This window comes from Dermochelys coriacea, chromosome 3 (assembly GCF_009764565.3).
Source record: "Dermochelys coriacea isolate rDerCor1 chromosome 3, rDerCor1.pri.v4, whole genome shotgun sequence".
Lineage (NCBI taxonomy): Eukaryota > Metazoa > Chordata > Testudines > Dermochelyidae > Dermochelys > Dermochelys coriacea.
In genome coordinates this window covers 206,854,722-206,881,104 of record NC_050070.1, presented here as the reverse complement: position 1 = coordinate 206,881,104, position 26,383 = coordinate 206,854,722, and the positions used below count along the sequence as shown (strand labels likewise).

General features: G+C 41.4%; 1 protein-coding gene across 2 annotated transcripts in view; it reads right to left on the bottom strand.

The window, feature by feature from the left end:
* The window catches only part of XRN2 (5'-3' exoribonuclease 2), a 90,632-nt gene extending 65,992 nt beyond the window's left edge, over nucleotides 1-24,640 (bottom strand). For both annotated transcript variants that reach the window (XM_038394694.2, XM_043512169.1), the window contains exons 1-13: nucleotides 24,343-24,640; nucleotides 8,365-8,492; nucleotides 8,170-8,281; nucleotides 4,991-5,102; nucleotides 3,849-3,907; nucleotides 3,680-3,769; nucleotides 2,458-2,530; nucleotides 2,291-2,341; nucleotides 1,760-1,917; nucleotides 1,246-1,320; nucleotides 1,020-1,153; nucleotides 835-892; nucleotides 633-740 (exon numbers count right to left, since the gene is read on the bottom strand). In XM_038394694.2, coding sequence (XP_038250622.1) covers nucleotides 633-740; nucleotides 835-892; nucleotides 1,020-1,153; nucleotides 1,246-1,320; nucleotides 1,760-1,917; nucleotides 2,291-2,341; nucleotides 2,458-2,530; nucleotides 3,680-3,769; nucleotides 3,849-3,907; nucleotides 4,991-5,102; nucleotides 8,170-8,281; nucleotides 8,365-8,492; nucleotides 24,343-24,417 — 1,233 coding nt within the window. In that variant the 5' untranslated portion in view covers nucleotides 24,418-24,640. The remainder of the gene's footprint in view (nucleotides 1-632; nucleotides 741-834; nucleotides 893-1,019; nucleotides 1,154-1,245; nucleotides 1,321-1,759; nucleotides 1,918-2,290; nucleotides 2,342-2,457; nucleotides 2,531-3,679; nucleotides 3,770-3,848; nucleotides 3,908-4,990; nucleotides 5,103-8,169; nucleotides 8,282-8,364; nucleotides 8,493-24,342) is intronic.
* Nucleotides 24,641-26,383: the final 1,743 nt, after the last annotated feature.

Genomic DNA, 26,383 nt, shown 5'->3' with positions numbered 1-26,383 from the left:
TTGGTGGGGACTTTGAGCAGGGAGCCACAGACTGCACCCAGGGGAGGTACTGATCCCCTCCCCAGTGCCAGACAGATTGGCCCCAGCCCTTCAGTGTGGCCCCGTGGGCACAAAGGTCGCACCAGGGAAGTGGATGGAACTGTACTAAACGGACAGAGTCAGGAAGGCCAGTCCTCATGGGGTACAACCTCCTGCTCCCCTCCTAACCCCAGGGCCAGCCCTTCAGTGCACCCCCTCTTGCACTCCACTTACCTAGGAGGACAAGATCAGGAGCTGGCTCCCAGCAACTGAGACAGGTGGGACTACTGCAAGAAGCAGGAGGCTTCCTTGATGGCTACATGGTGAATACCCCTGCGCCTCCCATGGGTTACTAGGCACCCTACTCCCTCCCTCCCCTGTGAGAATTGGGTACAGGGCACTCTAGGGTGCTGGGCACCTTGTTCTCCAACCCCCTTGGGGGGGGAGAGAGTACTCAGCACCCGTTATCGTGAGTACTGGTTACCCATTTCCCAGCCCCAAAGATATGGCAGGCACACATGGGACATGAATCTCTGAAGGAGGGCGCAGCAAGAAGTTTGGGAACCTGTAATATAAGCCATCTAAGATAATCATGGAGTTCAGAAATGCTTTACCTCATCATCTTTCCTCTTTTTAAAAATGTTATCTTCAACTTCTCCAACAGCCAACATGATCATCTGTACTCTTTGTAGGTTGACGTAACCACTCTCTGTGAGGTACCCCTGCAAAAGAAGAAAGTTAATGCATGTGGTGGAGGGGGTTCCTCCCAAAATTTTGGATTTTTTTTTAATAGCTACACAAAAAGTTTAAATGTACCCCAGTTTTGTGCACCACATTTTTATATATGCCAACCAGACGATCAATTGCTCCCTCCCTGTGAATAAAGAATAAAAATAGTTAATTCTAGTCTCTATGCCACTCTCGTTTATAGCTATGCTAGATATATTCACAGAAAGAAATGTCAATAAATCTATTCTTGTATATACAGTGGCTTTACATACCTGATCTCCAAAGATGGCAAATGAGGAAGAAAGTCATTTCCCACAAAGAAACACATGAAGACCCAGTCATCTATACTTCTCTCAATATCAAAAGTAAAAGGCAAACTGGCCATAGTTAGTTCTTTTTCCAAATACTGCAACAGAAAAACCAGACGTTGGGAAGCTTGTTGGATGCTACTACAAATAGACTTTACATAAAGCAGCTTTACAAAACAATTTTGCATACCTCTCGCAGCACACTTAATCGGATAAAGATAAACTCTTGTTCAGAACCAGGAGGACAATCTGCAAACTGATCATGCTGCAGTACAAAAGAATATGGGAAAGTATTACTCATATGCTGGTCCACCTTAAAACTTTTTGGCTTAATATTAAAGGTTTAATCCAAAAGGAATTAAGTATAGAGATACAAGTCCAATTCCTGAAGTCTTTATACTATTTTTTCCTTCCGTTTTTACTTTGACAAATTGCCTATCAACTTTAATAGTAGTTTTGCCCAACTAACTAGTAATGAAAGAGTGAGTAAATTTCAAATTAGCACTGTACTAACACTTTATTGTAAAAAAAAAAAAAAAAAGAGAGACTCAGGTCATTCCATTAATATTACTACTGTTGTACTTCAACCCCCCCCCCAAAAAAAAACAAACAAAAACAAAAACCACCCACCTTCTGTGGACACTAAACCTTACTACAATTGAATTAAAAATCAAAGAACTACCGCAAACTGTTAAAACTCTTACCTCTCCTTGTTTCTCTCTTGGCAAGCCTTGACAATCCTTAACCTCATGGCCAAACTGACTACAAAGACCACAAGGTTTGGGTTTATTTGGTTTAAACTCTTCTCTGATTATAGTGAAGTTTGGTTCATGTGTAGCTAGTCCAAGCATGATCAGATCAGCTATCAACCACAGCAAGAAAGAAAAGTAATGAAAAATAGACATTAAGGCTTGTATATGAGTTAAAGAATCAAGTGTATTCCATTTTAAACAACTGCGAGCAGGGCATGTGGGTGCGTTCAGTACATTTTGAAATACTGTCCTGTAAAAATCAGTGTTGTTTGATACTACAGGTATATATTAATTCTTCAGTTATGGATAATACTGGATCTTGCCCCAGAAGTAAAGTAGAGCTTCCAAAAATACATTAACCAATCCATGGGATACTTCGAATGTATGCATCACCCTAAGCATCTAGCTTATTCATCATCTGGAAACTGCCAGTGTTAAAAGCTTAATCAACAAACTTATTGCTAGCAAAGGAAGAGGACTTACCATCAGCCCCACACAAACAATGATGAGTGTTTGGGTCATGGTTTGGTTGAGCTAAACAAAAGAAAAACAAGTGTGTTCAAATCAAGCTATTACATGCAATTTCATTGATTCTTCTGAACACGTCTGACAAGTATACAACAGAAGTATGCACATTTTAGTTGACTTACCTCTCTGTCTTCTAATGTAATCCATGATTTTGTGTTCCCCTTCACCAGGAGCACTTGCATCAGATAAAATAACCTGTAAAACGTTTAGAGCTATGTAAACATTTTTTTTTAAACTGTGCTGTTGACATTAAGGAGTAAACATTTAAGATTTGTGCCTTGACCATATGAATGCCAAACACTTGAAATGTTTAGTAATTGCACCTAAATTGCCTTTACTTCAATATGAATTATACACTCATTGCACCCAATTTAAGAGTCACTTGTTATTTACACTCTTTGAATTACTTTATTCAAACAGATTTTCTACCAATTCTCTTAAAATAATATGTTAACTTCATCAGAGTACTGACTAAAGTTAGTAGGACTGACAGTTAGCTAATGTATCCCAAGTTTTTTAAGCAAGTTTAAAAGTCAGTTAAAACATGCATGAGACCTCCATAGACCTCCTTTAGAACTCTGGAATCCCAGACTCTCAGATACCACTGTGATGGGGACTATACAAGTACCCAGACAGACCAACAGTGAAGTTCACAAACTCAGTTGCTTATGAAAGGAACTGCCCCCCCAGTTAGAACACATTTTAACAGCCCATATAGGGTAAAAGAAATGGTGAGTGAGCAGTCTCTGAAGAGGCTGAATATTCTCCCTCCCAACACAGGGTAAATGCAATGTTATCAGTCAGCAGGAAGACCTGATGGGAAAAAACAGGAAAGCCAAAAAGACAAGATAATAGAAGTGATAGGAATCATTTTGGTTGCCTAGTATTGTGTTGTCCTCCAATCAGTTGCAATAAATGAGATCAAGAACTCGGGCCTGAGACCTACAAGAGGCAGAACGCAAGTTAAAAATCCAATACAGAAAAAGGAAAAAAAAAAATTCTGTAAGAATGTGGGGGAAAACATAAGAGTAGAGTCTTAACTCATACAGTCTTTAGAGACAATATACCTTGGCTTCCAATATCAAATCCTATATTTGTGCTCCTTAAACCCCATTTTTATATAAAATCATAACAAAATGGCTCTACTGGACAGTGTTATTAGGATGAAATTTATCTCTTAGATGAAAAAACTTGATGTGCAACTTACCCCCATCTCCAATAACACCGTAGTGCCAGAAGACACGGCTAATCTACTGTTTACATTTACACTGTTCAATCATACTATAGCTCAGACTAAAACAGCCACTCTAATTTTTTTTTGAAGTAGGAAAATGTGAAACTTACTGTCAAATTTTTCCACCCTGGGTCATTGTTTAAACGATCAGCAATGTAATAGCGAAGGCATTTAGCAAGATTGTCCATAAACTCGGTTCCCTAAAAGGTGATAGAAGAAAATAAATTAACCCATAATTTAGGTGTTAGCAGTAGCTGGTTAAAGTACAAGACTACTTACTGGTGTAATACAATTGCTGTCAAATCTCTCTTTCACTTCTTCTGGAGGAAGAAAGCCACCTAGAGAAAGAAGTTTAACAAAAACACATCAAAAATAAATAAGAAATTAATGCGACTTTTGCAGGATTATCTGGAAACAAATTGTTTATCTGAAACAGTGAACAAAAAACAGGAGCCCTTCTAATAAAAGCTATTTTTGATCCCTTTAACCCAAGAGCAAGCTGTTGTTACCACTGCATTATCTTCAATCAAAATAAGCAGAGAATTAACAAGGAACAAGACTTCATGATAGTCATGAAGTACTTCAGACAAGGTCGTTGAGAATAAAAAAAATGTGTAAGCTCAAAAGCTTGTCTCTTTTGAGAACAAAAGGTGGGCGAATAAAAGAAAATCACCTCACTCATCTCTCTCTCTACTACTCTGGGACCAACACTGCTATACTGTCACTGCAAACATGAAAGAGTTCATGCAGGTGGCTGCAAAGATAACTTTTTCTCCCTGCTACAAGATACTGGACAGAATTTGCCAGGAAGAGACTTCCTCTAACTAAAGCTGTTCTTGGCTTCCAAGAGCTTTCCTCCTATACCTTCTCCACTTAGGGTGGCCAGATGTCCCGATTTTATAGGGACAGTCCCAATATTTGGGAATTTTTCTTATATAGGCACCTATTACCCCACACCTCCATCCCGATTTTCCACACTTTCCATCTGGTCACCCTATCTCCTCATGTCTCCTTTCCTTACCTGCACCGTTGTGCCTTATACCGCTGCCTCTCATTTAATGCCACAAGCATCTTCACTCTTCCTCCACGGCACTTTTGATTAGCTCTCCATTACAACAACCACCCCTCCTCTCCCAACCTAACTTTAAAAAAATTAAAACAAATCAAGAGGTGCATGGGAGAAAGAAGGGACATTTTCCTTTTGCACAACTTACTTTAGATTGTAAACTCATTGGAGTAAGGATGTATCTTCATAAGTTATTATACTATGCATGCCTGTGGCAGTCACCGAGCCCTACATTTGTCTGTAGCATCTAGCCTCTGCTATAGTAAAAAACTGTCTATTTCAAAACAAGATGCCACTCTCACACTTAAAGAGATCAGTTACTGAGTAGCATCAGATATGATGCAAACATCTGTACCTTTTGCCAAAATTTCTTGTCTTATTCTTTGCTTCTCTTCTGCACCTTCTACTCCTTCCTTTGATGCTCTGAATCGCCTGGATCTCTGCTGATTCATTTTTGCACGGGGAGCCTAAAACATGTGTTATAGTATTTTACTCAACATTGTATTTGATGTTTTTTCCCTTATATGCTTAGTTATTTTCTGTGACTTGGTAACACCCAACACAGCCTTACGGGGTTATTTAGACAATAAATCAGGGTGGAGACAATCACGTAAAAAGTTTTGCATCTTCCAATTGGCTCCTCCCTTCTTTTACATTTCTTTTTTCCTCCCCCAAATGAGTTCCCATAGCTGTAAGACCACAGAAAGCTAGTACTAGTATCACTGCGTGTTCTTCTGCTGAGCCAATTTCTGGGCAAGTTGTCTGATTTTCAAAAGGGAAGGGGGGAAAGAATGTTGATATTTGGTCTTCATCACTGGCTGATAAAAGTCAGGTGAAAACTAAATATGCTCTTCAGGAAGCTTCTGAAGTGTCACAATGGTCTGTCAGGTCCACTGCAATTGCAGTGACCCCAAACTAGTAGTAGTGACTCAGGATTTCCTGGCTCTCTCATGTGGTCGAAGATTAAGTTATGGACTTTGAAAATAAAGTCCTCGTATCTCCAGTCTTATAATATTAAAGGAGACTAAGGGGTTGTCTTCACTACCCCACTACATTGGCGTAGCATTTCTGGTGAAGAAGCACTATTTCGATGGGAGAGCACTTTGCCATCGCATCAACGTAATTACTCCACCTCGAAATGAGGCAGAAGCGGTGCAGACTTACACGGTAGTCTAGACAAGCCCTTAGGCTTCTGACCACTCAGACTTCAACCATCCTTTTAGTCACCCATCTGTATCAATAGCCTTGTTCAGGTATCAGCCCTAGAAACCTTAAAAACATCCATCTCAGGACATGAAGCATCCGGGAAACCAGTAAAGCCAACATCCTCCCATAACTCTTAAGTAGTCACCAGCTCCTAAACAGTACTTAATCAGGGAACTCTGCTCCCAATTTTCTCTTTACATCCAGAGTTCCACTCCCATTTTTTCGGGGATTGCCCTTCCTTTTCTCCTTTTGGACTGGGAGGCCGTATTAGCAGAAAGTTGCAGATCCACCCAAAATACCTTTCTCTCCTGTTCTGAAGCCATATTTTGTATCTTTCAACTTCCTCATCCCTTTCCAGGGATTCTCTCATAAGTTAACAAAAAGAAAGTCTCTCCCCTGTTACAGACAGGAGCAGTAGGCTGGATGCTACGGGCTTATATTGCTATCAAATTTTTATAGCCATTACTTTCTCATTCCCAAGAAAAGTAGTATTGGGAGGTGCATAGCTCAAATTTCTAAAGATGATTTTGCATAATATCCACTGAAGAATTACAGTCCTACAATCTAGATATTTCATTTTTCAAGGTATTTGTGGAATGACTAAGCAAAATAGAGGATGGATAATTATGTACTGATTGTTCTATTACTAGTAAAAATAAGTTTTTGCATGTTAACTTTACGATAAATTTCCTCCCTTCTGGGTTTGAGTTGTTGATCTGATGCCTTACAGAGACATGGAAAATGTGCACAAGCATAAGGGAAATTCCTGAAGTTCAGGTTCTGAACTCCCAGTATAAGGTTCTCTCGTTATAGTTACGATTTCAGACCTAGAGATGATCCCAGAACAATGGATTCCCTTGACTCAAGAAGCAGACACCCATTTCCTCCATCCTTGCCTCAGCTTCTATGAAACTTCCAGCTGCTTAGCAGGGTGCCTGACCATGAGTTTCCTCTTCAGCTTTAGCCTATTTATGCCTATATTTCTAGTTTTATGGACTCAGTCTCCACATTCTCTCATTATTCGCAGTAATGGGAAAAGATGCAGCTCACACTGATCACAGGAGTCCTGCCCAGAAAGGAACAGCAGTCTGCTACAATGCAACCCTTTATTTTCCTTATCTATCCCCATTTACTGCTCAATAATGCACTGTAGTTAGCCACTAAATGATTGCCAAAGTTAATTTGATACATAACATCTGCTAGTGAGGTAGGATGCAACTTAAGAGACATGACTGAAGGTAGAAAGGCCTTTTATAATGCTGCCAGGTGCCTGTCTCAGTGAGAAAACTCAGCAGTGGGTGCTAGTAGCATCCAAGTCTCAGCCACTCACCATGTGTAAGCTTTAAAATTTCCCTGGCAACATACATGAAACTTACAAGTGCTGTATAACTGAGAAACGTTATTTAGTATGAACTTTCTCTTACCACAATGTAACACCACAGGTAATAGGTTTATAATGACTTTTTTTGCATCATAATACCATAAACTGTAACACGGGACACGGTATCCTAAAATCTCTAGCAGAGAACATTTTATTTAAGTTTGTTTTTGTTTGTTTGTAAGGACACAACAACATAATTGAGTGCATATACAAACGTTTATAAGACTGCCACAAATGATATTAAAGTTCTACAAATGGGGCGGGGGGGGGGGGGGAAGAAATCTTTCAAATAGTTACACACAAGCAGAATCTTGAGAAAAATTTATCTGGAGTCTGTGAAACAAATTTTAGTATAACTGATAGGGTTATATAATCAGAAATGGAATACTTAGAATAATGCTTTTTTGTTGGGTTGTTCTTTCAACCAAAACACCTGTATTAACTTGTTTCCCAAGGCACTGTATACAAGTCAGCCAAGGCAAGCAGGGGAAGAAGTCAAGCAACAAACATAGCTGAGTTCTTAAAATCTTTCAAAATACAATTAAATTAGTTGCTAAATGTTGTGTGTCCATTTGTATGCTTTTCTGATCTTTCACAGCCTGCTTGCTGCACAAACTACCACCGATGTTATAGATTCATAGGATTTAAGGCCAGAAGGGACCATTAGACCGGCCCTTATTTACAATGGACTTGTGCTCTGAGGAAGCAAAGCAGAAGCTACCCCACATAACCCTTTACCCCAATATAATACACTAGACAAGAAAGCTTTCTTTGCCAACAGTTCTTCAACATATGTCAAGGTGAAGAGTTAGTCAAACATGGGGTGTAGTAATTGAAACAAAACACATTAAATGAAAAGCTAAAACTATTGCCTAATGAAGTTTATGAAAGCAGACAGCATCAACCTTCGCATTACATGGAAACAAGACAAATATTTCAGTACTTACTACTCCATCTATTGCCATGTAGAGAAGTCGTCTTGGCCTGACAATGTTGAAAAGTCTGTCAATGTACTCAAAAATGGCAACCATCATTTCATCTTCGTTTTTGGGAGCTGGTCTATAATTTAACAAGACATCCTGTTAATGTTTCAGATAATATATAATACAAACTATTTATGAAGTGACAAAAGTGTCACTTACTTGTCCTCAGGATGTGTACATGGATGGATAATACCATTCATATCCAAATACAGGTTATCAAACTCCACCTCATTGGGATTAGGCTTGCTGGTATCAACTGGAATTTTGATGCCATTGCATTCTTTAGGCTGTGAACACAGTAATAACAAGCCTTTCAGTATTTGCCATATTTGCAACAATTTTATCAGACAGGCTTTAAATACGTCAGACCCAAATGAGATTTAAAAAGAAAAAAGGTGAAGGAGCAAAGAGTTGAACATCAACCCATAAAATGATTACACATAGACCATGTCTACACATTAAAATAGGCTTTGTTTAAAACTGGGCAAACATTATACGTTGTTATATGGCCACACAGACAAGAAATAAAACACTCCCACTACAATTAGATAACATAACCAAGTCTTAGCCAGAGTTAAAACATTGTTCTTTAACATGCCTATTTTTCCCCTCTGTACACAAAAGCAAGAATAATGGTGCAAAAGAGAATGTTGTAGGGCCAGCAGGATCTTGCATGGCTTCTGTAAATTTGATTGACAAAGGGACCTGTCTATAGTTATAATCAGTATGAGGTTTTACAATATCAGTCCTACAATACCCACCTGCTGAAGTGAAGAAACAGATTGACAGAGCCAGAAGAGTACCCAGAAGTCACCTACTACAGGACAGGCCCAACAAAGAAAAGAACAGAACGCCACTAGCCATCACCTTCAGCCCCCAACTAAAACCTCTCCAACGCATCATCAAGGATCTACAACCTATCCTGAAGGACGACCCATCACTCTCACAGATCTTGGGAGACAGGCCAGTCCTTGCTTACAGACAGCCCCCCAATCTGAAGCAAATACTCACCAGCAACCACACACCACACAACAGAACCACTAACCCAGGAACCTATCCTTGCAACAAAGCCCGTTGCCAACTCTGTCCACATATCTATTCAGGGGACACCATCATAGGGCCTAATCACATCAGCCACACTATCAGAGGCTCGTTCACCTGTGCATCTACCAATGTGATATATGCCATCATGTGCCAGCAATGCCCCTCTGCCATGTACATTGGCCAAACTGGACAGTCTCTACGTAAAAGAATGAATGGACACAAATCAGACGTCAAGAATTATAACATTCAAAAACCAGTTGGAGAACACTTCAATCTCTCTGGTCACTCGATCACAGACCTAAGAGTGGCTATCCTTCAACAAAAAAGCTTCAAAAACAGACTCCAACGAGAGACTGCTGAATTGGAATTAATTTGCAAACGGGATACAATTAACTTAGGCTTGAATAGAGACTGGGAATGGATGAGTCATTACACAAAGTAAAACTATTTCCCCATGGTATTTCTCCCCCCCACCTCACCCCCCACTGTTCCTCTGATATTCTTGTTAACTGCTGGAATTAGCCTACCATGCTTGTCACCATGAAAGATTTTCCTCCTTTCCCCCCCTGCTGCTGGTGATGGCTTATCTTAAGTGATCACTGAGCTGTAGCTCACGAAAGCTTATGCTCTAATAAATTTGTTAGTCTCTAAGGTGCCACAAGTACTCCTTTTCTTTTTGCGAATACAGACTAACACGGCTGCTACTCTGATACCAGTCCTACTTCAGTCTTTAAACTTTATTCAAGAGATGGACTGGCACGTTTAGATAAACCAGGGACATTATTTCTCCAATATTAAATACTTAGCTTTACAGCACAGATAAAACAAAAGGACACCACTACTTTTTGGTTCTCCTTCTCTTTTCAGAAGAGTCAAAATCATGGTGAACAGATGACCGATCTTTATTTTATTAGATTTTGAGACACAGCAGAAGCACTCATGCCTATTATGCTAAGCATCACTGTTAACAGTGATAGGGATAGGAAAGAAGCACCTGCTTTCCCTTTAACTTTGGGAAACATTAGTTAAGAACGGCCATACTGGGTCAGACAAAAGGTCCATCTAGCCCAGTAACCTGTCTTCTGACCATGGCCAATTGCAGGTGCTTCAGAGGGAGTGAACAGAACAGGCAATCATCAAGTAATCCATCCTCTGTCATCCACTACCAGCTTCTGGCAAACAGAGGCTAGGGACACTCAGAGCAGGTGTTGCATCCTTGCCATCCTGGTTAATAGCCATTGATGGATCTATCCTCCATGAATTTAAAAAAAAAAAAAAGAGCTAGGTATTTTTTTTTTTTAAAACACTGTTATAGTCTCGGCCTTCACAAGATCCCCTGGCAAAGAGTTCCACATGTTGACGGTGCACTGTATGAAGTACTTCCTTTTGTTTGTTTTAACCTGCTGCCTATTAATATCATTGGATAACCCCTAGGTCTGATGTTATGTGAAGGAATAAATAACACTTCTTTATTTACTGTCTCCGCACTACTCAAGATTTTATAGATCTGTATTGTATCCCGCACTTATTCGTGTTTTGTACAAGCTGAAAAGTCCTGGTCTTTTTAATTTTTCCTCATATGGAAGCTGTTCCATACTCCTACCCATTTGTGTTGCCCTTCTCTGTACCTTTTCCAATTCTAATAGATTTTTTTTTTTAAGATGGGGTGACCACAGCTGCATGCAGTACTTAAGATGGACGTACCATGCGTTTATATAGAAGCATGATATTTTCTGTCTTATCTTTTTCTTTACTAATGTTCCTAACATTGTTAGCTTTTTTTGACTGCTGCTGCTGCACATTGCGTGGATCTTGTCAGAGAACTATCCACGATGACTCCAAGATCTCTTTCTTGAGTGTTTACAGCTAATTTAGACCCCATCATATTGTATGTATAGCTGGGATTATATTTCCCAATGTGCATTACGTTGCATTTATTAACACTGATTTTCACCTGCCATTTTGTTGCCCAGCCATCCAGGTCTGAGAGATCCCTTTGTAACTCTTTGCAGATTGCTTTGGAGTTAACTATCTTCTCTACTTTTGTTTATAGTTCAAGGTGTGAGAAGAGTTTAAGACTGGCCTCAAAAGACTAGCTTCCTCCTGCTCCCTGTACACAGACAGATATGATCCTGCCAACGCTCTTGCCCCCCAGTAGTCAGCTTTCCCATTTGTGGGGAGGGAGGGAGGGAATACATCTCATTCTGCCCATTGACTACCACATGTTTTGGGATGCTCAGACTCCACTCATTACCTTCCAGTTTGAGGAATTTGTCTCCGAAGCCTATATTTTTGTGACAAATAACCAGACCAAAAAAAAAAAAAAAAAATCTATTACTCAACTTTCCCTTAGCCAAATCAGTAGTTTCCAACTTTCATGCCCCAAGCTCTTCTTTCCACTCTGGCACATTGTAAAATGCCCTTACCTAATGAACAGACCCAAACAAACAGTTGAACAGATTGCACTGACCACCAAACAGATTACATGCTGCAAACCCTGAATTTCCAAACTTCTGGAGATGGTCATTCTGCTATCTCACAATCACATGTGCTTTGGTCCTGCCTCTTTAATAAAAGGACTGCTACTGTTCCCCTTATAAATAGCAAAGACACCTAATGCTCTTCATTATTAAAATTCGCAAATCATTTTTGAAAAGCTCTAGCATCTCCGTGGTATACTATAGTGTCTTGAAACTTAGCAGGAAGATACTCCTGAGGGTCTGATCTCTGAAGCACCCAAAATTAGTGGAGACTGTTGCAAGTTCTAACCTTCATCTTCCCGTGCAACCATCCCTGCAACTCACAAAGGTGTTCCAAAGACAAATTGATTGCTCTTTGTGAGACTCCGGTATTATGGAAGCAAGCACCACAGAAAATCTCTTGAGGAAATTAATAATTCTGTATTCAGTGTAGAGAGAACTAAATAATGCAGTAAGGCAGGCATGGGGCCACACAGTGAATAAGGACAAAAATACCAAAAAGCTGCCTTATTCCCTCAGCACCATCCTGTGCACTGAATGAGATGGAGATTCTATTGAGAGGAAAAAAAAAAATGTATGGGATCATGTAATTAGAGACTCAATGCACAGGCACAAGGGGGCCAAATTACAGTTCCATAATCAAATACAATTTGTCATTAGTTATTTAGATTGTGGTAGCGCCCGACACATATTAAGTGCTTGCCACCCAGAAGACGACAGTCTGTACACCAAGAGCGCACAGCTCCACAAACACATGTATGCTATGCTCAGCCTAGAAGTACTAGACCACCCAATCAACTTTTCTATTAAGATCTGCTTCCTCAGCCTTGATAAGGACAATGCAATATCATCCTACTTTAAAAAAAACAAACCACAAACCCATACACATTTGAGCAGCTCTTATACAAAAGAGGCATTCAGTCACAGAGTCCAAGCTGGAATCAGCCTCTATACTCCTCATGCAAAGAACTCATTCCCTCTTGGGCAGCTGACATGTACCATTTCTCTCAGTCCTGGTAAATGATGCAAGCCATTTCCACTCTGCAAAAGCTATTGATAATTACATTTTAAGTGATCCCTGCACAGCTGTGTCTTAAGGCTTGATCCAAAGCCCATCAATGAGACTCTTTCCCTAGGAATACATACCTTCTAGAACTTCCTTTACCAAAATACCCCCACACAACACATCTAGCCACTTCAACTATCTTTAACTATTACTGCTGGGAGAGGGAAGTGTAGAGAAGGAGCATGTACAAGAAAGAAGGCTGTGGGGGCAGTGATAACCTGGTGTATAATAGCTATGTTAATAGTAAAGGTGTTTGCACGTGGGTGAGAGAGCGGAGTGTATGTTTTGTCACGTGACTTAATTTTCTAACTTTTTGTAGCTGTGCATCAGGTACGTTACAGACATAGCAACTAGGTACGCTTCAAAATGAAGTTTTTGTAGTAACATATTGAAGATCAGGCTAAAGATTTTGCTTAAACACTGATTCTCAAGAATGAAGTTAACTCAACAGGACAAGTTTCAGTACTGGAAACTTTTCAGTTCATGCTTCTGAATGTTTCTGTTTTTACTCAATAATGATGCTTGTCACTCAGCTGGCGTGTATATATTAGGATTCCCATAGCATCATCTTAAGCAAGTGAAATTATAGTTTGACTGTAATAATGGAGCATTAAACCCTAACATTTTATCCTTGAAGCGACTTTAGGGCATCACCTTTGTTTACCTGCTGAGAAAAACACTTTCAGCAAAAAAAAAAAAAAAAAAAAAAAAAGTTAGTGAGAAAGGAATCTAAAGTCTTTTCAGTTATAAGATATAGTATACACTACATCTCAAGGTAGAAGTTGAGACTTAAACAGCCTGATACAATCCCTAGGGCTGTCAAGTGATTGCAAAAGTAGAAAACATCAAAAATATTTAAATAAATGGTATTCTATTATTGTTTAATAGTGCGATTAATCACAATTAATTTTTTAATATATTGATTTCAATTACAACATAGAACACAAAGTGTTCAGTGCTCACTTTATATTTTTTATTACAAATATTTGTGCTGTAAAAAACAAAAGAAATAGCATTTTTCAATTCACCTCATAAAAGTATCATAATGCAATCTCTTTATCATGAACACTGAACTTACGAATGTAGATTTTCTTTTGTTACATAACTGCACTCGAAAACAAAACAATGTAGAACTTTAGAGCCTACGAGAACACTCAGTCCTACTTCTTATTCAGCCAATCGCTAAGACAAACAAGTTTACATATATGGGAGATAATGCTGCCAGCTTCTTATTTACAATGTCACCTGAAAGTGAGAACAGACATTTGCATGGTACTTTTGTAGCCAGCATTGCAAGGTATTTACATGCCAAATATGCTAAACATTCATATGCCCCTTCATGCTTTGGCTATCATTCCAGAGGACATGCTTCCATGCTGATGACACTCGTTAAAAAAAAAAAAAATGCGTTCATTACATTTGTGACTGAACTCTTTAGGGGAGAATAGTATGTCTCCTGCTCTGTTTTACCAGCATTCTGACATATATTTCATATTATAAAAGTCTTGGATGATGATCCAGCACATGTTGTTCGTTTTAAGAACACTGATTGCAGATCTGACAAAACACAAAGAAGGTACCAATGTGAGATTTCTAAAGATAGCTATAGCACTCAACCCAAGGTTTAAGAATCTGAAGCGCCTTCCAAAATCTGAGAGGGACAAGGTGTGGAACACGTTTTCAGAAATCTTAATAGAGCAACACTCTGATGCGGAAACTGCAGAACCCAAACCATCAAAAAAGAAAGTCAACCTTCTGCTGGTGACATCTGACTCAGATGATAAAAGTGAACATGCACTCGTCTGCATTGCTTTGGATCATTATTGAGCACAACACGTCGTCAGCATGGATGCATGTCCTCTGGAATGGTGGTTGAAGATGAAGGGACATATGAATCTTTAGTGCATTTGGCATATAAATATCTTGAAACATCAGCTACAACAGTGCCATGCGAATGTCTGCTCTCACTTTCAGGTGACATCGTAAACAAGAAGCAGGCAGTACTATCTCCTGCAAAAAACCAAACTTTTTTATCCTAGTGACTGGCTGAACAAGAAATAGGACTGAGTGCACTTGTAGGCTCTAAAGTTTTACATTGTTTTATTTTTGAATGCAGTTATTTTTTGTACATAATTCTACATTTCTAAGTTCAATTTTCATGATAAAGAGACTTCATTACTTGTATGAGGTAAATTGAAAAATACTTTTTATTTTGGTTTTTACAGCACAAATATTTGGGATAAAAATAAATATAAAATGAGTACTGTATACTTTGTATTCTGTGTTTTAATTTAAATCAATATATGTAGAAAACATCCAAAAATTGTTAATAAATTTCAATTGGTATTCTATTGTTTAAAAGTGCGATTAATCGTGATTTTTTTTGAGTTAATGCATTAGCGAACTGCGACTAATCGACAGCCCTAATAATTACAAATATAGTTCAAACTTCACTTTATTATGCTCAGATTATGAACATAGGAATAAAAGAGGGCAGTTGTTAGTGATGTCATCCTATGGATTTTCGAACTTATGTGGCATCATTCAGTAGTCTAAAAGAACCTTTATCAAATCTTTTCTGAGTTACTGTTATGCACTATCATCACTGACTACATCCTTAAAATGAAATCATCAGTTTCCCAGATCTTGACGTTTTCGGATAAGACTTTACATTCCATGTATTACCAGATTCAAATAGAGAACTGAAAGCAGAAAATATCACAGATCATGCACCAGGTCCAGAAGAACTAGTACTCCAGTATTAAAAGCCATAAAATAATGTCTTGCTTCACATCTCTTACAGATAGTCCATATTCATGAATACAAGGAATCCTGCCAGTATTTTCTCTTGAAGCAAGGATCAATGTTTAAAAAATACTGAAGATAAAATAAATCAGATGGTAAGATTTATAATTAGGATAACTACAGCCTTTTTTAAAGCTAATTTTCTTTCTCTGATTCTCCCTTCTATTATGCATCCAGATCAGTCAAGGTACATCTCAGACTAATAATGAAATAAGATTATGTAATTATGTAATATGGAGAATTAAGCAAAAATTTGTATCAGATGCATTGATACATGCATCTGATACAAATGTATCTGTGGATCTGTTATCCAAAGTTATTTTCTACGCTAACTTTGAACAAAAATTTAATATTATAAAGCTTTTTAAGTCAACTGAGAGCATCACTTTTAAAAAAACAAAACAGTATTCATTCTAACTGATTATATAAATGGGACAAGACAGCCATCTTCTCTTCACTTCTATTTGTATTTTCAATCAAACATCTCACTATAGCTAACTGATTCAGGTATAAAAGGCTTACAACTATATGATATAGAACATAAAATTGCCCTCTGGTGATATTTCACTTCACCTTCAAGATTATATTTTGCTTATATTCAGGCTCTTTTTAAAGATTTTGTAAAGCATCTTGCTTTAACTTTACCCTTATATGCTCATATAACCAATATGCCGCCATTAAATTTTCAATGAAAAATAGTCTTGTAATGGATTGAAGTATCTGGGAATGATGTCTCGTGACATAACTGAATTGTTAAAACAACTGAAAATAGATCTCCAGATATGACACACTAGCTGTAACTTTATTAGGTCATGTGAATTTGATTAATATTCTCCCCAGGATTTTGTAGTATCTTCAATCTCTTTCTCTTATTCTTCCTGCTTGATTTAAGATTAACCAATTTATTTCTCTCTGTAAAATAAAAGAGCAAGGATTGACTTAATATTTCAAAGAGAGACAAGCTTCCATGAGATCCAACTTAACTTTTAAATTTATGGCCAGATTTTGATACCAACAATCACAAATATACTTTATTCCATGTAGCGTCCCATGGAAAAAGGGATTTACTCATGGAGTAAGTCACTATTCAATGCAAGAACATCAGGATCTGACACAAATTAAATCTGCCATAAACTGTTTCCACAAGAGGTTTAAAATTCAAAACGATCTGGACAAACTGGAGAAATGGTCTGAAGTAAATCAGATGAAATTCAATAAGGACAAATGTAAAGTACTCCACTTAGGAATGAACAATCAGTTGCACACACACAAAATGGGAAATGCCTGTCGAGGAAGGAGTACTGCAGAAAGGGATCTGGGGTCATAGTAGTTCACAAGCTAAATGAGAGTCACTGTAACACTGTTGGCGAAGAGAAGAGAAAAAACATTCTAGGATGTATTAGCAGGAATGTTGTGAGCAAAACAAGAGGAAGTTCTTCCGCTCTACTACACACTAATTAGCCCTCAACTGGAGTACTGTGTCCAGCTCTGGGCAACACATTTCAGGAAATGTGGACAAACAAGAAAATCCAGAGAGGAGCAACGAAAATGATTCAAGGTCTAGAAAACACGACCAATGAGGAAAGATTGAAAAAAACTGGATTTAGTCTGGAGAAGAGAAGACCGGCGGGGGGAGAAAGATGGACATAAATGACATAACAGTTTTCAAGTACATAAAAGGTGGTTACAAGGAGGAGAGAGAAAACTTGTTATCCTTACCGTCTGACGATAGGCCAAGAAGCAATGGTCTTAAATTGCAGGAAGGGAGGTTTAGGTTGGACATTAGGAAAAACTTCCTAACTGTCATGATGGTTAAGCACTGAAATAAACTGCCTAAGGAGTTTGTGGAATCTCCATCACTGGAGGTTTTTTTTTTTTTTTGTTTGTTTTTAAGAGCAGGTTAGACAAACACCTGTCAGGGATGGTCTAGATAATAATCACTCCGGACACGAGTGCAGAGGACTGGACTAGATAACCTCTTAAGGTCCCTTCTAGTCCCACAATTCTATGTAATCTCATTAAATGTGGTCCCAAACATTAGTCACTCTCACCATTTTACTTTAAACTCTTCAGAGAGCTGTCCGATTTAATTCCAGATGTGAAAATTTTAGTTACAAAAGATGGGAAAATGATCACAATCTTAATAAGATGAAGATTTTATGTATTGTTATTTTACCCTTACTCAGATGTCTGATCAAATGAAAACAGCTTTTCAATGATTTATACACAAACAAAAGCTGCTCTCATCAATAAGATAAAAACCATACAGAATTAGGAAATACAAAATGAAGGATTAAATTTAAGGATTAAAAAGATAGCAAAATCAAGTAATTTCACATTAGGAAATACCAGAATGAACATTGCCCACGCAACCTTAAGTTAGCTGACTTGTGTGTATGCATTACGATACAGCCTTTCATTAGATGCAGAAGTGACTACCTGTGAAAAATCTGGGGGTAAGTGACTTACCCAGCACCACAAAGAACTTCTGTGATAGAGGCAGGGATAGAACCCCAGTCTCTAGGGTAGCAGTCAACTGCCCTAACCACAAGGCCATCCCTTCTTCCTACACTCCCCTGCCTCATTCATCACAAATCTTCAACTTCTGCAATAAAAAAAAAGGCAGGGACCCTATAGAAAACAGATTCCGTCACTACACTGATTCATTCCCACAGCACATCCATCTTACTCCACTCCATCCTACATCCATCCACACTCAATGAACTTGGGTCCTATTTGGTTTAAAAGAGAGCTCATGTAAGACTACCATAATGCATATGCACAAGGGGGCCAAATTAAGGTTGCACAGGAAACATTCACTTTGGCATTTCCTAATTTGAGTGCTTGACTTTACAGCCTTTTACTCCTTTTTAATCCTTAAATCCCTAATTTTTTATGGTTTAGTGTATTTATGAGAGCAACCTTAACACTAAGTCAAAGTTTTTGCTTGTGAATTGCCTTAATTTAATAAAATTCTCTATGTAAGTGCTATTTAACTAGTAAAGTACTTACAAATGTCATCTTCAATGTGAACTTTATTGTCATTGTTATCTTTGTGAAGCTCATTCAAAAAGAGAAGAGAAACAATTTTGAAAACTACCAATCTGCGTGTTTGTCCTTTTCCCCTTATCATATATGGAGAGCATGAAAGCATTTGGCTTCTATTCCAACCCAAGAAAGGTGAAAGAGTTGCTTGATTTTTCACACTGAAGCAAGAAAAGCTGCAGTTTCTAGACCTTCATCTAGAACAGGGATGGGCAAACTTTTTGGCCTGAGGGCCACATCTGGGTATGGAAATTGTACGGCGGGCCACAAATGCTCACAAAATTGGGGGTTGGGATGCAGGAGGGAATCAGGGCTTTGGCTGGGGGGTGCGGGTTCTGGGGTGGGGCTAGGGATGAGAGGTTGGGGGTGCAGGAGGGTGCTCCGGCCTGGGACCAAGGGGTTGAGAGGGTGGGAGGGGGATCAGGGATAGAGCAGGGGCACAGGAGGGGGTCAGGGATGCAGGCTCCGGGCAGCGCTTACCTCTAGCAGCTCCCGGAAGCAGCGGCATGCCTCGCTCTGGCTCCTACACAGAGGTGCGGCCAGGTGGCTCTGCACGCTGCTCTGTCCACAGGCACTGCCCCTGCAGCTCCCATTGGCTGCGGCTGCTGGCCAATGGGAACCGCAGGGGCAGTGTGCGGCGCCCACTGGCTACCCCTACATAGTGGGGATAATCCACTGCTTCCTCGAGCCCCAGCTTGCATGGAGCAGGGCAAGCTCCTAACCCCACTCCCTGGCTGGATCTCAAGGGCTGGAGCAGTCTGAAGGGTCTAAAATGTCTGAAGGGCCGGATGCAGCCCCCGGGCCATAGTTTGCCCACCCCTGATCTAGAAACTAGTACGTAAACTCAACTCAAGCAACTGCTGTAAGAGAAAGTTAATCCTCACCCACCCCACCGTTGACAGAAAAAAAACCCCAAACTGTTAGACAATATTCCTTATCAAGCTATTGAATCATCCATTTAAATATCAGAAGAATGGAATGGATATGTGAGAGATCATAGATACTAAGGTCAGAAGGGACCATTCTGATCATCTAGTCTGACCTCCTGCACAGTGCAGGCCACAGAATCTCACCCACCCACTCCTATGAAAAACCTTACCCATGTCTGAGCTATTGAAGTCCTTAAATCATGGTTTAAAGACTTCAAGGAGCAGAGAAGCCTCCCTCAAGTCAACCAGGCCCCATGCTACAGAGGAAGGCGAAAAACCTCCAGGGCCTCTCCAATCTGCCCTGGAGGAAAATTCCTTCCCGACCCCAAATATGGCAAGCAGCTAAACCCTGAGCATATGGGCAAGATTCATCAGCCACACACTACAGAAAATTCTTTTCTGGGTAACTCAGATCCCATCCATCTAATATCCCATCTCAGGGGATTTGGCCTATTTACCCTGAATATTTAAAGATCAATTACTTACCAAAATCCCATTATCCCATCATACCATCTCCTCCATAAACTTATCAAGTAGAACCTTAAAACCAGATAGATCTTTTGCCCCCACTGCTTCCCTTGGAAGGCTATTCCAAAACTTCACTCCTCTGATGGTTAGAAACCTTCATCTAATTTCAAGTCTAAACTTCCTGGTGGCCAGTTTATACCTATTTGTTCTTGTGTCCACATTGGTGCTGAGCTGAAATAATTCCTCTCCCTCTCCTGTATTTATCCCTCTGATATATTTATAGAGAGCAATCATATCTCCACTCAACCTTCTTTTAGTTAGGCTAAACAAGCCAAGCTCCTTAAGTCTCCTTTCATAAGACAAGTTTTCCATTCCTCGGACCATCCTAGTAGTCCTTCTCTGTACCTGCTCCAGCTTGAATTTATCCTTTTTAAACATGGGAGACCAGAACTGCACACAGTATTCTAGGTGAGGTCTCACCAGTGCCTTGTATAACGGTACTAAAACCTCCTTATCCCTACTGGAAATGCCTCTCCTGATGCATCCCAAAACCGCATTAGCTTTTTTCACAGCCATATCACATTGGCAGCTCATAGTCATCCTATGATCAACCAATACTCCAAGGTCCTTCTCCTCTTCCGTTACTTCTAATTGATGCGTCCCCAATTTATAACTAAAATTCTTGTTATTAATCCCTAAATGCATAACCTTACACTTCTCACTATTAAATTTCATCCTATTACTATTACTCCAGTTTACAAGGTCATCCAGATCCTCCTGTATAATATCCCGATCCTTCTCCGAATTGGCAATACCTCCCAGCTTTGTATCGTCTGCAAACTTTATTAGCACACTCCCACTTTTTGTGCCAAGGTCAGTAATAAAAAGATTAAATAAGACTGGTCCCAAAACCGATCCCTGAGGAACTCCACTGGTAACCTCCCTCCAACCTGACAGTTCGCCTTTCAGTAGGACCCGTTGCAGTCTCCCCTTTAACCAATTCCTTATCCACCTTTTGATGTTCATATTGATCCCCATCTTCTCCAATTTAACTAATAATTCCCCATGTGGCACGGTATCAAATGCCTTACTGACATCTAGGTAAATTAGATCCACTGCATTTCCTTCATCTAAAAAAATCTGTTACCTTTTCAAAAAAGGAGATTAGGTTGGTTTGGCACGATCTACCTTTTGTAAAACCATGTTGTCTTTTGTCCCATTTACCATTGACTTCAATGGCCTTAACTAATTTCTCCTTCAAAATTTTTTCCAGGACCTTGCATACTACAGATGTCAAACTAACTGGCTTGTAGTTACCCAGATCACTTTTTTTCCCCTTTCTTAAAAATAGGAACTATATTAGCAATTCTCCAATCATTCAGTACTACTCCTGAGTTTACAGATTCATTAAAAATTCTTGCTAATGGGCTTGCAATTTCAGGTGCCAATTCCTTTAATATTCTTGGATGAAGATTATCTGGGCCCCCCCGATTTAGTCCCATTAAACTGTTTCAGTTTCGCTTCTACCTCAGATATGGTAATATCTACCTCCATATCCTCATTCCCATTTGTCATGCTACCATTATCCCTAAGATCCTCTTTAGCCTTATTAAAGACTGAGGCAAAGTATTTGTTTAGATATTGGGCCATGCCTAGATTATCTTTAACCTCCACTCACTCCATCCTCTGTGTTTAGCGGCCCCACTTCTTCTTTCTTAGTTTTCTTCTTATTTATATGGCTATAGAACCTTTTACTATTGGTTTTAATTCCCTTTGCAAGGTCCAACTCTACTCGACTTTTAGCTTGTCTCACTTTATCCCTACATGTTCTGACCTCAATTAGGTAGCTTTCCTTGCTGATCCCTCCCATCTTCCACTCCCTGTATGCTTTCTGCTTCTTCTTAATCGCCTCTCTAAGATGCTTGCTCATCCAGCTTGGTCTACAACTCCTTCCTATGAATTTTTTCCCCTTTCTTGGGATACAGGCTTCCGATAGCTTCTGCAGCTTTGATTTAAAGTAATCCCAGGCCTCCTCTACCTTTAGATCCATAAATTCTTCAGTCCAATCCACTTCCCTAATTGCCTTAATTTTTGAAAGTCAGCCCTTTTGAAATCAAAAACCCTAGTTGCAGATTTATTTTTGTTAATCCTTCCATTTAGTTTGAACTGAATTAGCTCATGATCACTTGAGCCAAGATTGTCCCCTACAACCATTTCTTCTATGAGGTCCTCGCTACTCACCAAAATTAAATCTAAAATGGCATCCCCTCTAGTCAGTTCAGCAATTACTTGATGAAGGAATCCATCAGCTATCGCATCTAGGAAAATCTGAGCCCTATTATTACTACTAGCACTGGTCCTCCAGTCTATATCTGGGAAGTTAAAGTCTCCCATGATCACGCAGTTTCCATTAGTATTTACACTTGACAATGTTCCAAGAGGTCAGAGCACAAGTATACCCCTCAATTCCAAAAATATTATGAAGAAATTGAAGGAAATTCAGAGAGAACGTACAAGCATGATTAAGTGGTTTGAGGACTATATAGGAGAAAAGAAAGTGAACAAAATGTGTTCCATCATTCTTCCCCCCAAATTTCCCATTACATCATTTTCCACCCCTAAAGTATGACATCTATAACTGTTACTTTTATATCATAGCATACACAAGTTTACTTGTAATTGGTTATGATGATGCACTGACATTTTTGTATCAGTATTGTAAAACTACATTTAAGTTTGTTGCTTTAAAACATAAAACTCTGCAGCTGAAAAGTGGTCTTAATTACTGGTTTTGTACATGCTAAAAAAAACCCTTCTGATCTCTCCACATCTCTGCAGTTTGCTAACTATTATAAATCTGATAGAATATTTTCTATTGGTTACTTATTGTACAGGCCTAACAGCCCGAAAGAAATTAGCACTGTAAACAGAACACCATCTCCACAGCATCAGGCCATTCAACTTTTCAACAGTATTTTTTCCCTTTACATTTTTCACATTTTGCCAAAGTTCAATAGCAGCAACAGTGACCTCCAGGTCAGACATTTCACGGCAATTAATGACCAGACGTGCTAAAGACCTTCAGATTTACTTTCGGCTATCAATTCATCCAGTCATTAAGCAATAATGATTTCCTGGTAGCTAAAGTTGAATTGTCATTAATGACAGTGCCAATAAAAGATGATGGCATAAATAGAACTAAAAGCTCTTAAATATAATAAGTGCTAGCTTCTGTGCCACGCAAAATGACCATGGGGGGGAAGTCGAAAAGTCAGCAAGCAAGGATTTACAATTCCAGGAGGGCATGGGAGAGGGAAACACAAAAACCATTACTTGATACTAACTGTAGCTTAGGAGCAAACAAGTTTAGTTCTCTTGAGTTTTGCAGAAAATACAATAAGAAATGCTACATAAAAGGTCCAGTTTTCAGAACATTTGGAAACAGCAGAAGCCACGTGATAAGAAAACTTTTAGTTTCCATTCAAAGAACTAATAAGCAAATGCTGGACAATGTCATGGCACCACTATTCAGCTTCTTCCCTATTATTTATTATCTGCACAGTGTCACAGGATTAATTAGCACTAAATAGGACACACCAGCATTTGCTAGATATAAATCAATCCACCAAAATGTATCAAAAGACAACTGACCGTGCACCTTAACGTAGCAAGTAAGGTCACAAATCTGCAGTGTACTAAAAGAGTTTTTCAGTCCTTTGGGTTTGTTCATAAGTGGGGAGAGGTGGTGTCTTTGTTACATGCTTGTACAGTGCCTAGCCTAATGGGGGGGTGGGAAGAGACATCCAAAGCACACACACAGTGCAATACAGTCAAGGGAAACCCAGCTCTCCATGCAGAAAGATTTTGTGGCTGCCCAGGCTGGAGGACTACTAGCTGTATCCCCACACTCCGCCTGGGCTGAGGAGACTCAGCCAGGGAGAGCTGAAGATCAACCAGAGCTCCAGGCCCAGAGGGAAGGGGGCTCCCAGCTCAGCCAAGGGGTGGGAATGGCTACAGAGTCAGCCCCGTGTGCAGCTCCCGGAGTCCACGCGGACCGAGCGGGAGCTGGGCCTGGGGTGGCGGGGGAGGGGGTGTTTGTGGCTCATGGGGGGCCGGGCCCCAGAATGCAGGGGGGAGGTTGCTGGGGGCCGGGGGGAGGGAGCAAGTGGCGGCTGGGGCCGAGCCCTGGGCTGGAGGGAGAGTTGCTGGGGGATGGAGGCCGAGCCCCGGGACGGGAGATGCGGGGGGGGGGGACAAGGAGCCCCGGGGCAGAGGGGATGGGGGGCGGCGCCGGCCTCACCTTCTCCTCCACGCTGTTGACGATGATGGAGGGGTACTTGCGGCTGAGCCAGCGGAAGAAGGCCGGGACTCCCATGGCCCCGCGTAAGGATACAGCCGCGGCCGCGTAGCTGGAATTGGAATCCAGGCGGCGGCGGCAACCGGACTTCCGGAGCAAAAGGCAGCGCGAGGCATGATGGGGGAAAAAGTGCTAGAGAGCGGGGACGGCGGTGGCGGCGGCGAACGGGGTCAGTCACGTGATTTCGGGCGGCCATATTTGAGCATGCGCAGTGCGGGCTCTCTTCCTTCCCCCCCCTCCCCCGTCAGAGGGGCTAGAGGCGGGGCCAGCCCTGTTCCCTGCTGAGGGCGGAGCCTCACTGTTGGCCGCGGGGCCGGGAAGGGCCCCTCCCCACGCGCGGCTCCCGCGGCCGCACGCGGGCCTGAGGCTGCAGGCGGCGCCAAGGGCCGCGTGGGCTGTTGGGGGCCCGGTCGCCACGGCCTGAGCGTGCGCAGGGGCATCTGCTGAAGCCGCTGCCCTCAGGGGGGCGTGAGCGAGCTGCACCGGGCGAAGGGGCGGGGCGGAGCTGGCGGCTCGGAGAGCGGGAGAAGCCGCGGGGTCGAGGCGCTACTCGACAGAGCCCCAGCGAGGGGCAGAGGGGCTACAAGTTGCCCCTGCTGCCCCCCCCCGCCACGGACGCAGTTGCCCTCTGTTTTTCCACCCAATGCATCCGATGAAGTGGGCTGTAGCTCACGGAAGCGGATGCTCTTAATAAACGTGTTGGTCGCTCCGGGGCCACGCGTCCTCCTGTTCTTTTGGCCAATACAGACGAAGAGGGCTGCTACCCTGAGATGGGCGGCAGGACACCGTTGCCGCGGCGGAAGGGTCCCCGCCGTGGCATGAATTTCACACGCGCACTGTCACACATGCGGCCCATGCAGCGAGCGGTGGCCCCCGCCGGCCGATGCTCAAATCAGTTGGTTAGGCTGGGAGGGGCCGCACGTCCTCCTGGTCTTTTTACACACACCTTGGGCCGCCTCGGTTCGGGGCGCGGACCGGGCCCGAAGTTGGCTAAAAGCGCCCCCCCCCTTTCCAGGGGAGTTAAAAGCCCAACACACACAAAAGCAAACCCCCCCCCCATTACCGCCTCACCTTTCCCCACTCTACAGCAGACCAAGACTGCAAACACGCCCACCTCTCTTGGACGCATGCCAACCTAAGGCATGCATTGGCAACCGCCAAGATGGTTGTCCTAGGCCTACCCTCCCTCAGGAAGATGCGGCGAGACAGCGCTCTTCTTCAGCTCCTGACCCCAGCCGCCCCCCAGCCCCCGAAACGGCGCTCTTTGCTTTTGGCTCCTCTCGTGGAGCCTGACACCGACTCCTGGGTGTCATGGGGCGGGGCGGATTAGGCCCCCCGCCGGCCATTAACGCTCTTCTGACGCGCAGGGAGTTTGTACATCTCATGGCAGACCCCCGGTGGAATAGATGGTTTAGCAGAAGGAGTCAGCACCTATTCTGAGGCTGCGTCTACACTATGCAGCTTTAGTGACACAGCTGTGTTGCTACAGCCGGGCCACAAGAAGGTGCACAATGTAGGCACCGTTTGCCAGCTCTCCTGACGACAAAAAACTTCCATCCCCACATAAGCGGTGTTAGCTTTGTCAGCAGGAGAGCGCTCCTGCCAACAAAGTACTGTTCACACTGCCGCTTGTTGTCTGCACCTCTGAAAGACAAAAGTTTTGTTGTTCAGTTGCCAGTATAGACATAAGGTACAATTCAAGGTAGAGTGGCCCATTAGCATCCCTACAGTGACAGGACAAAAATGAGGATTAGTCAGTCACTGTTCCATTTTGACAGGTTTCAGAGTAGTAGCTGTGTTAGTCTGCATCCCCAAAAAGAAAAGGAGGACTTGTGACACCTTAGAGGCTAACAAATTTATTTGAGCATAAGCTTTCGTAAGCTACAGCCCACTTCATCGGATGCATTCAGTGGAAAATACAGTGCAGAGATTTATATACACAGAGAACATGAAACTGGGTGTTACCATACACACTGTAAGGAGA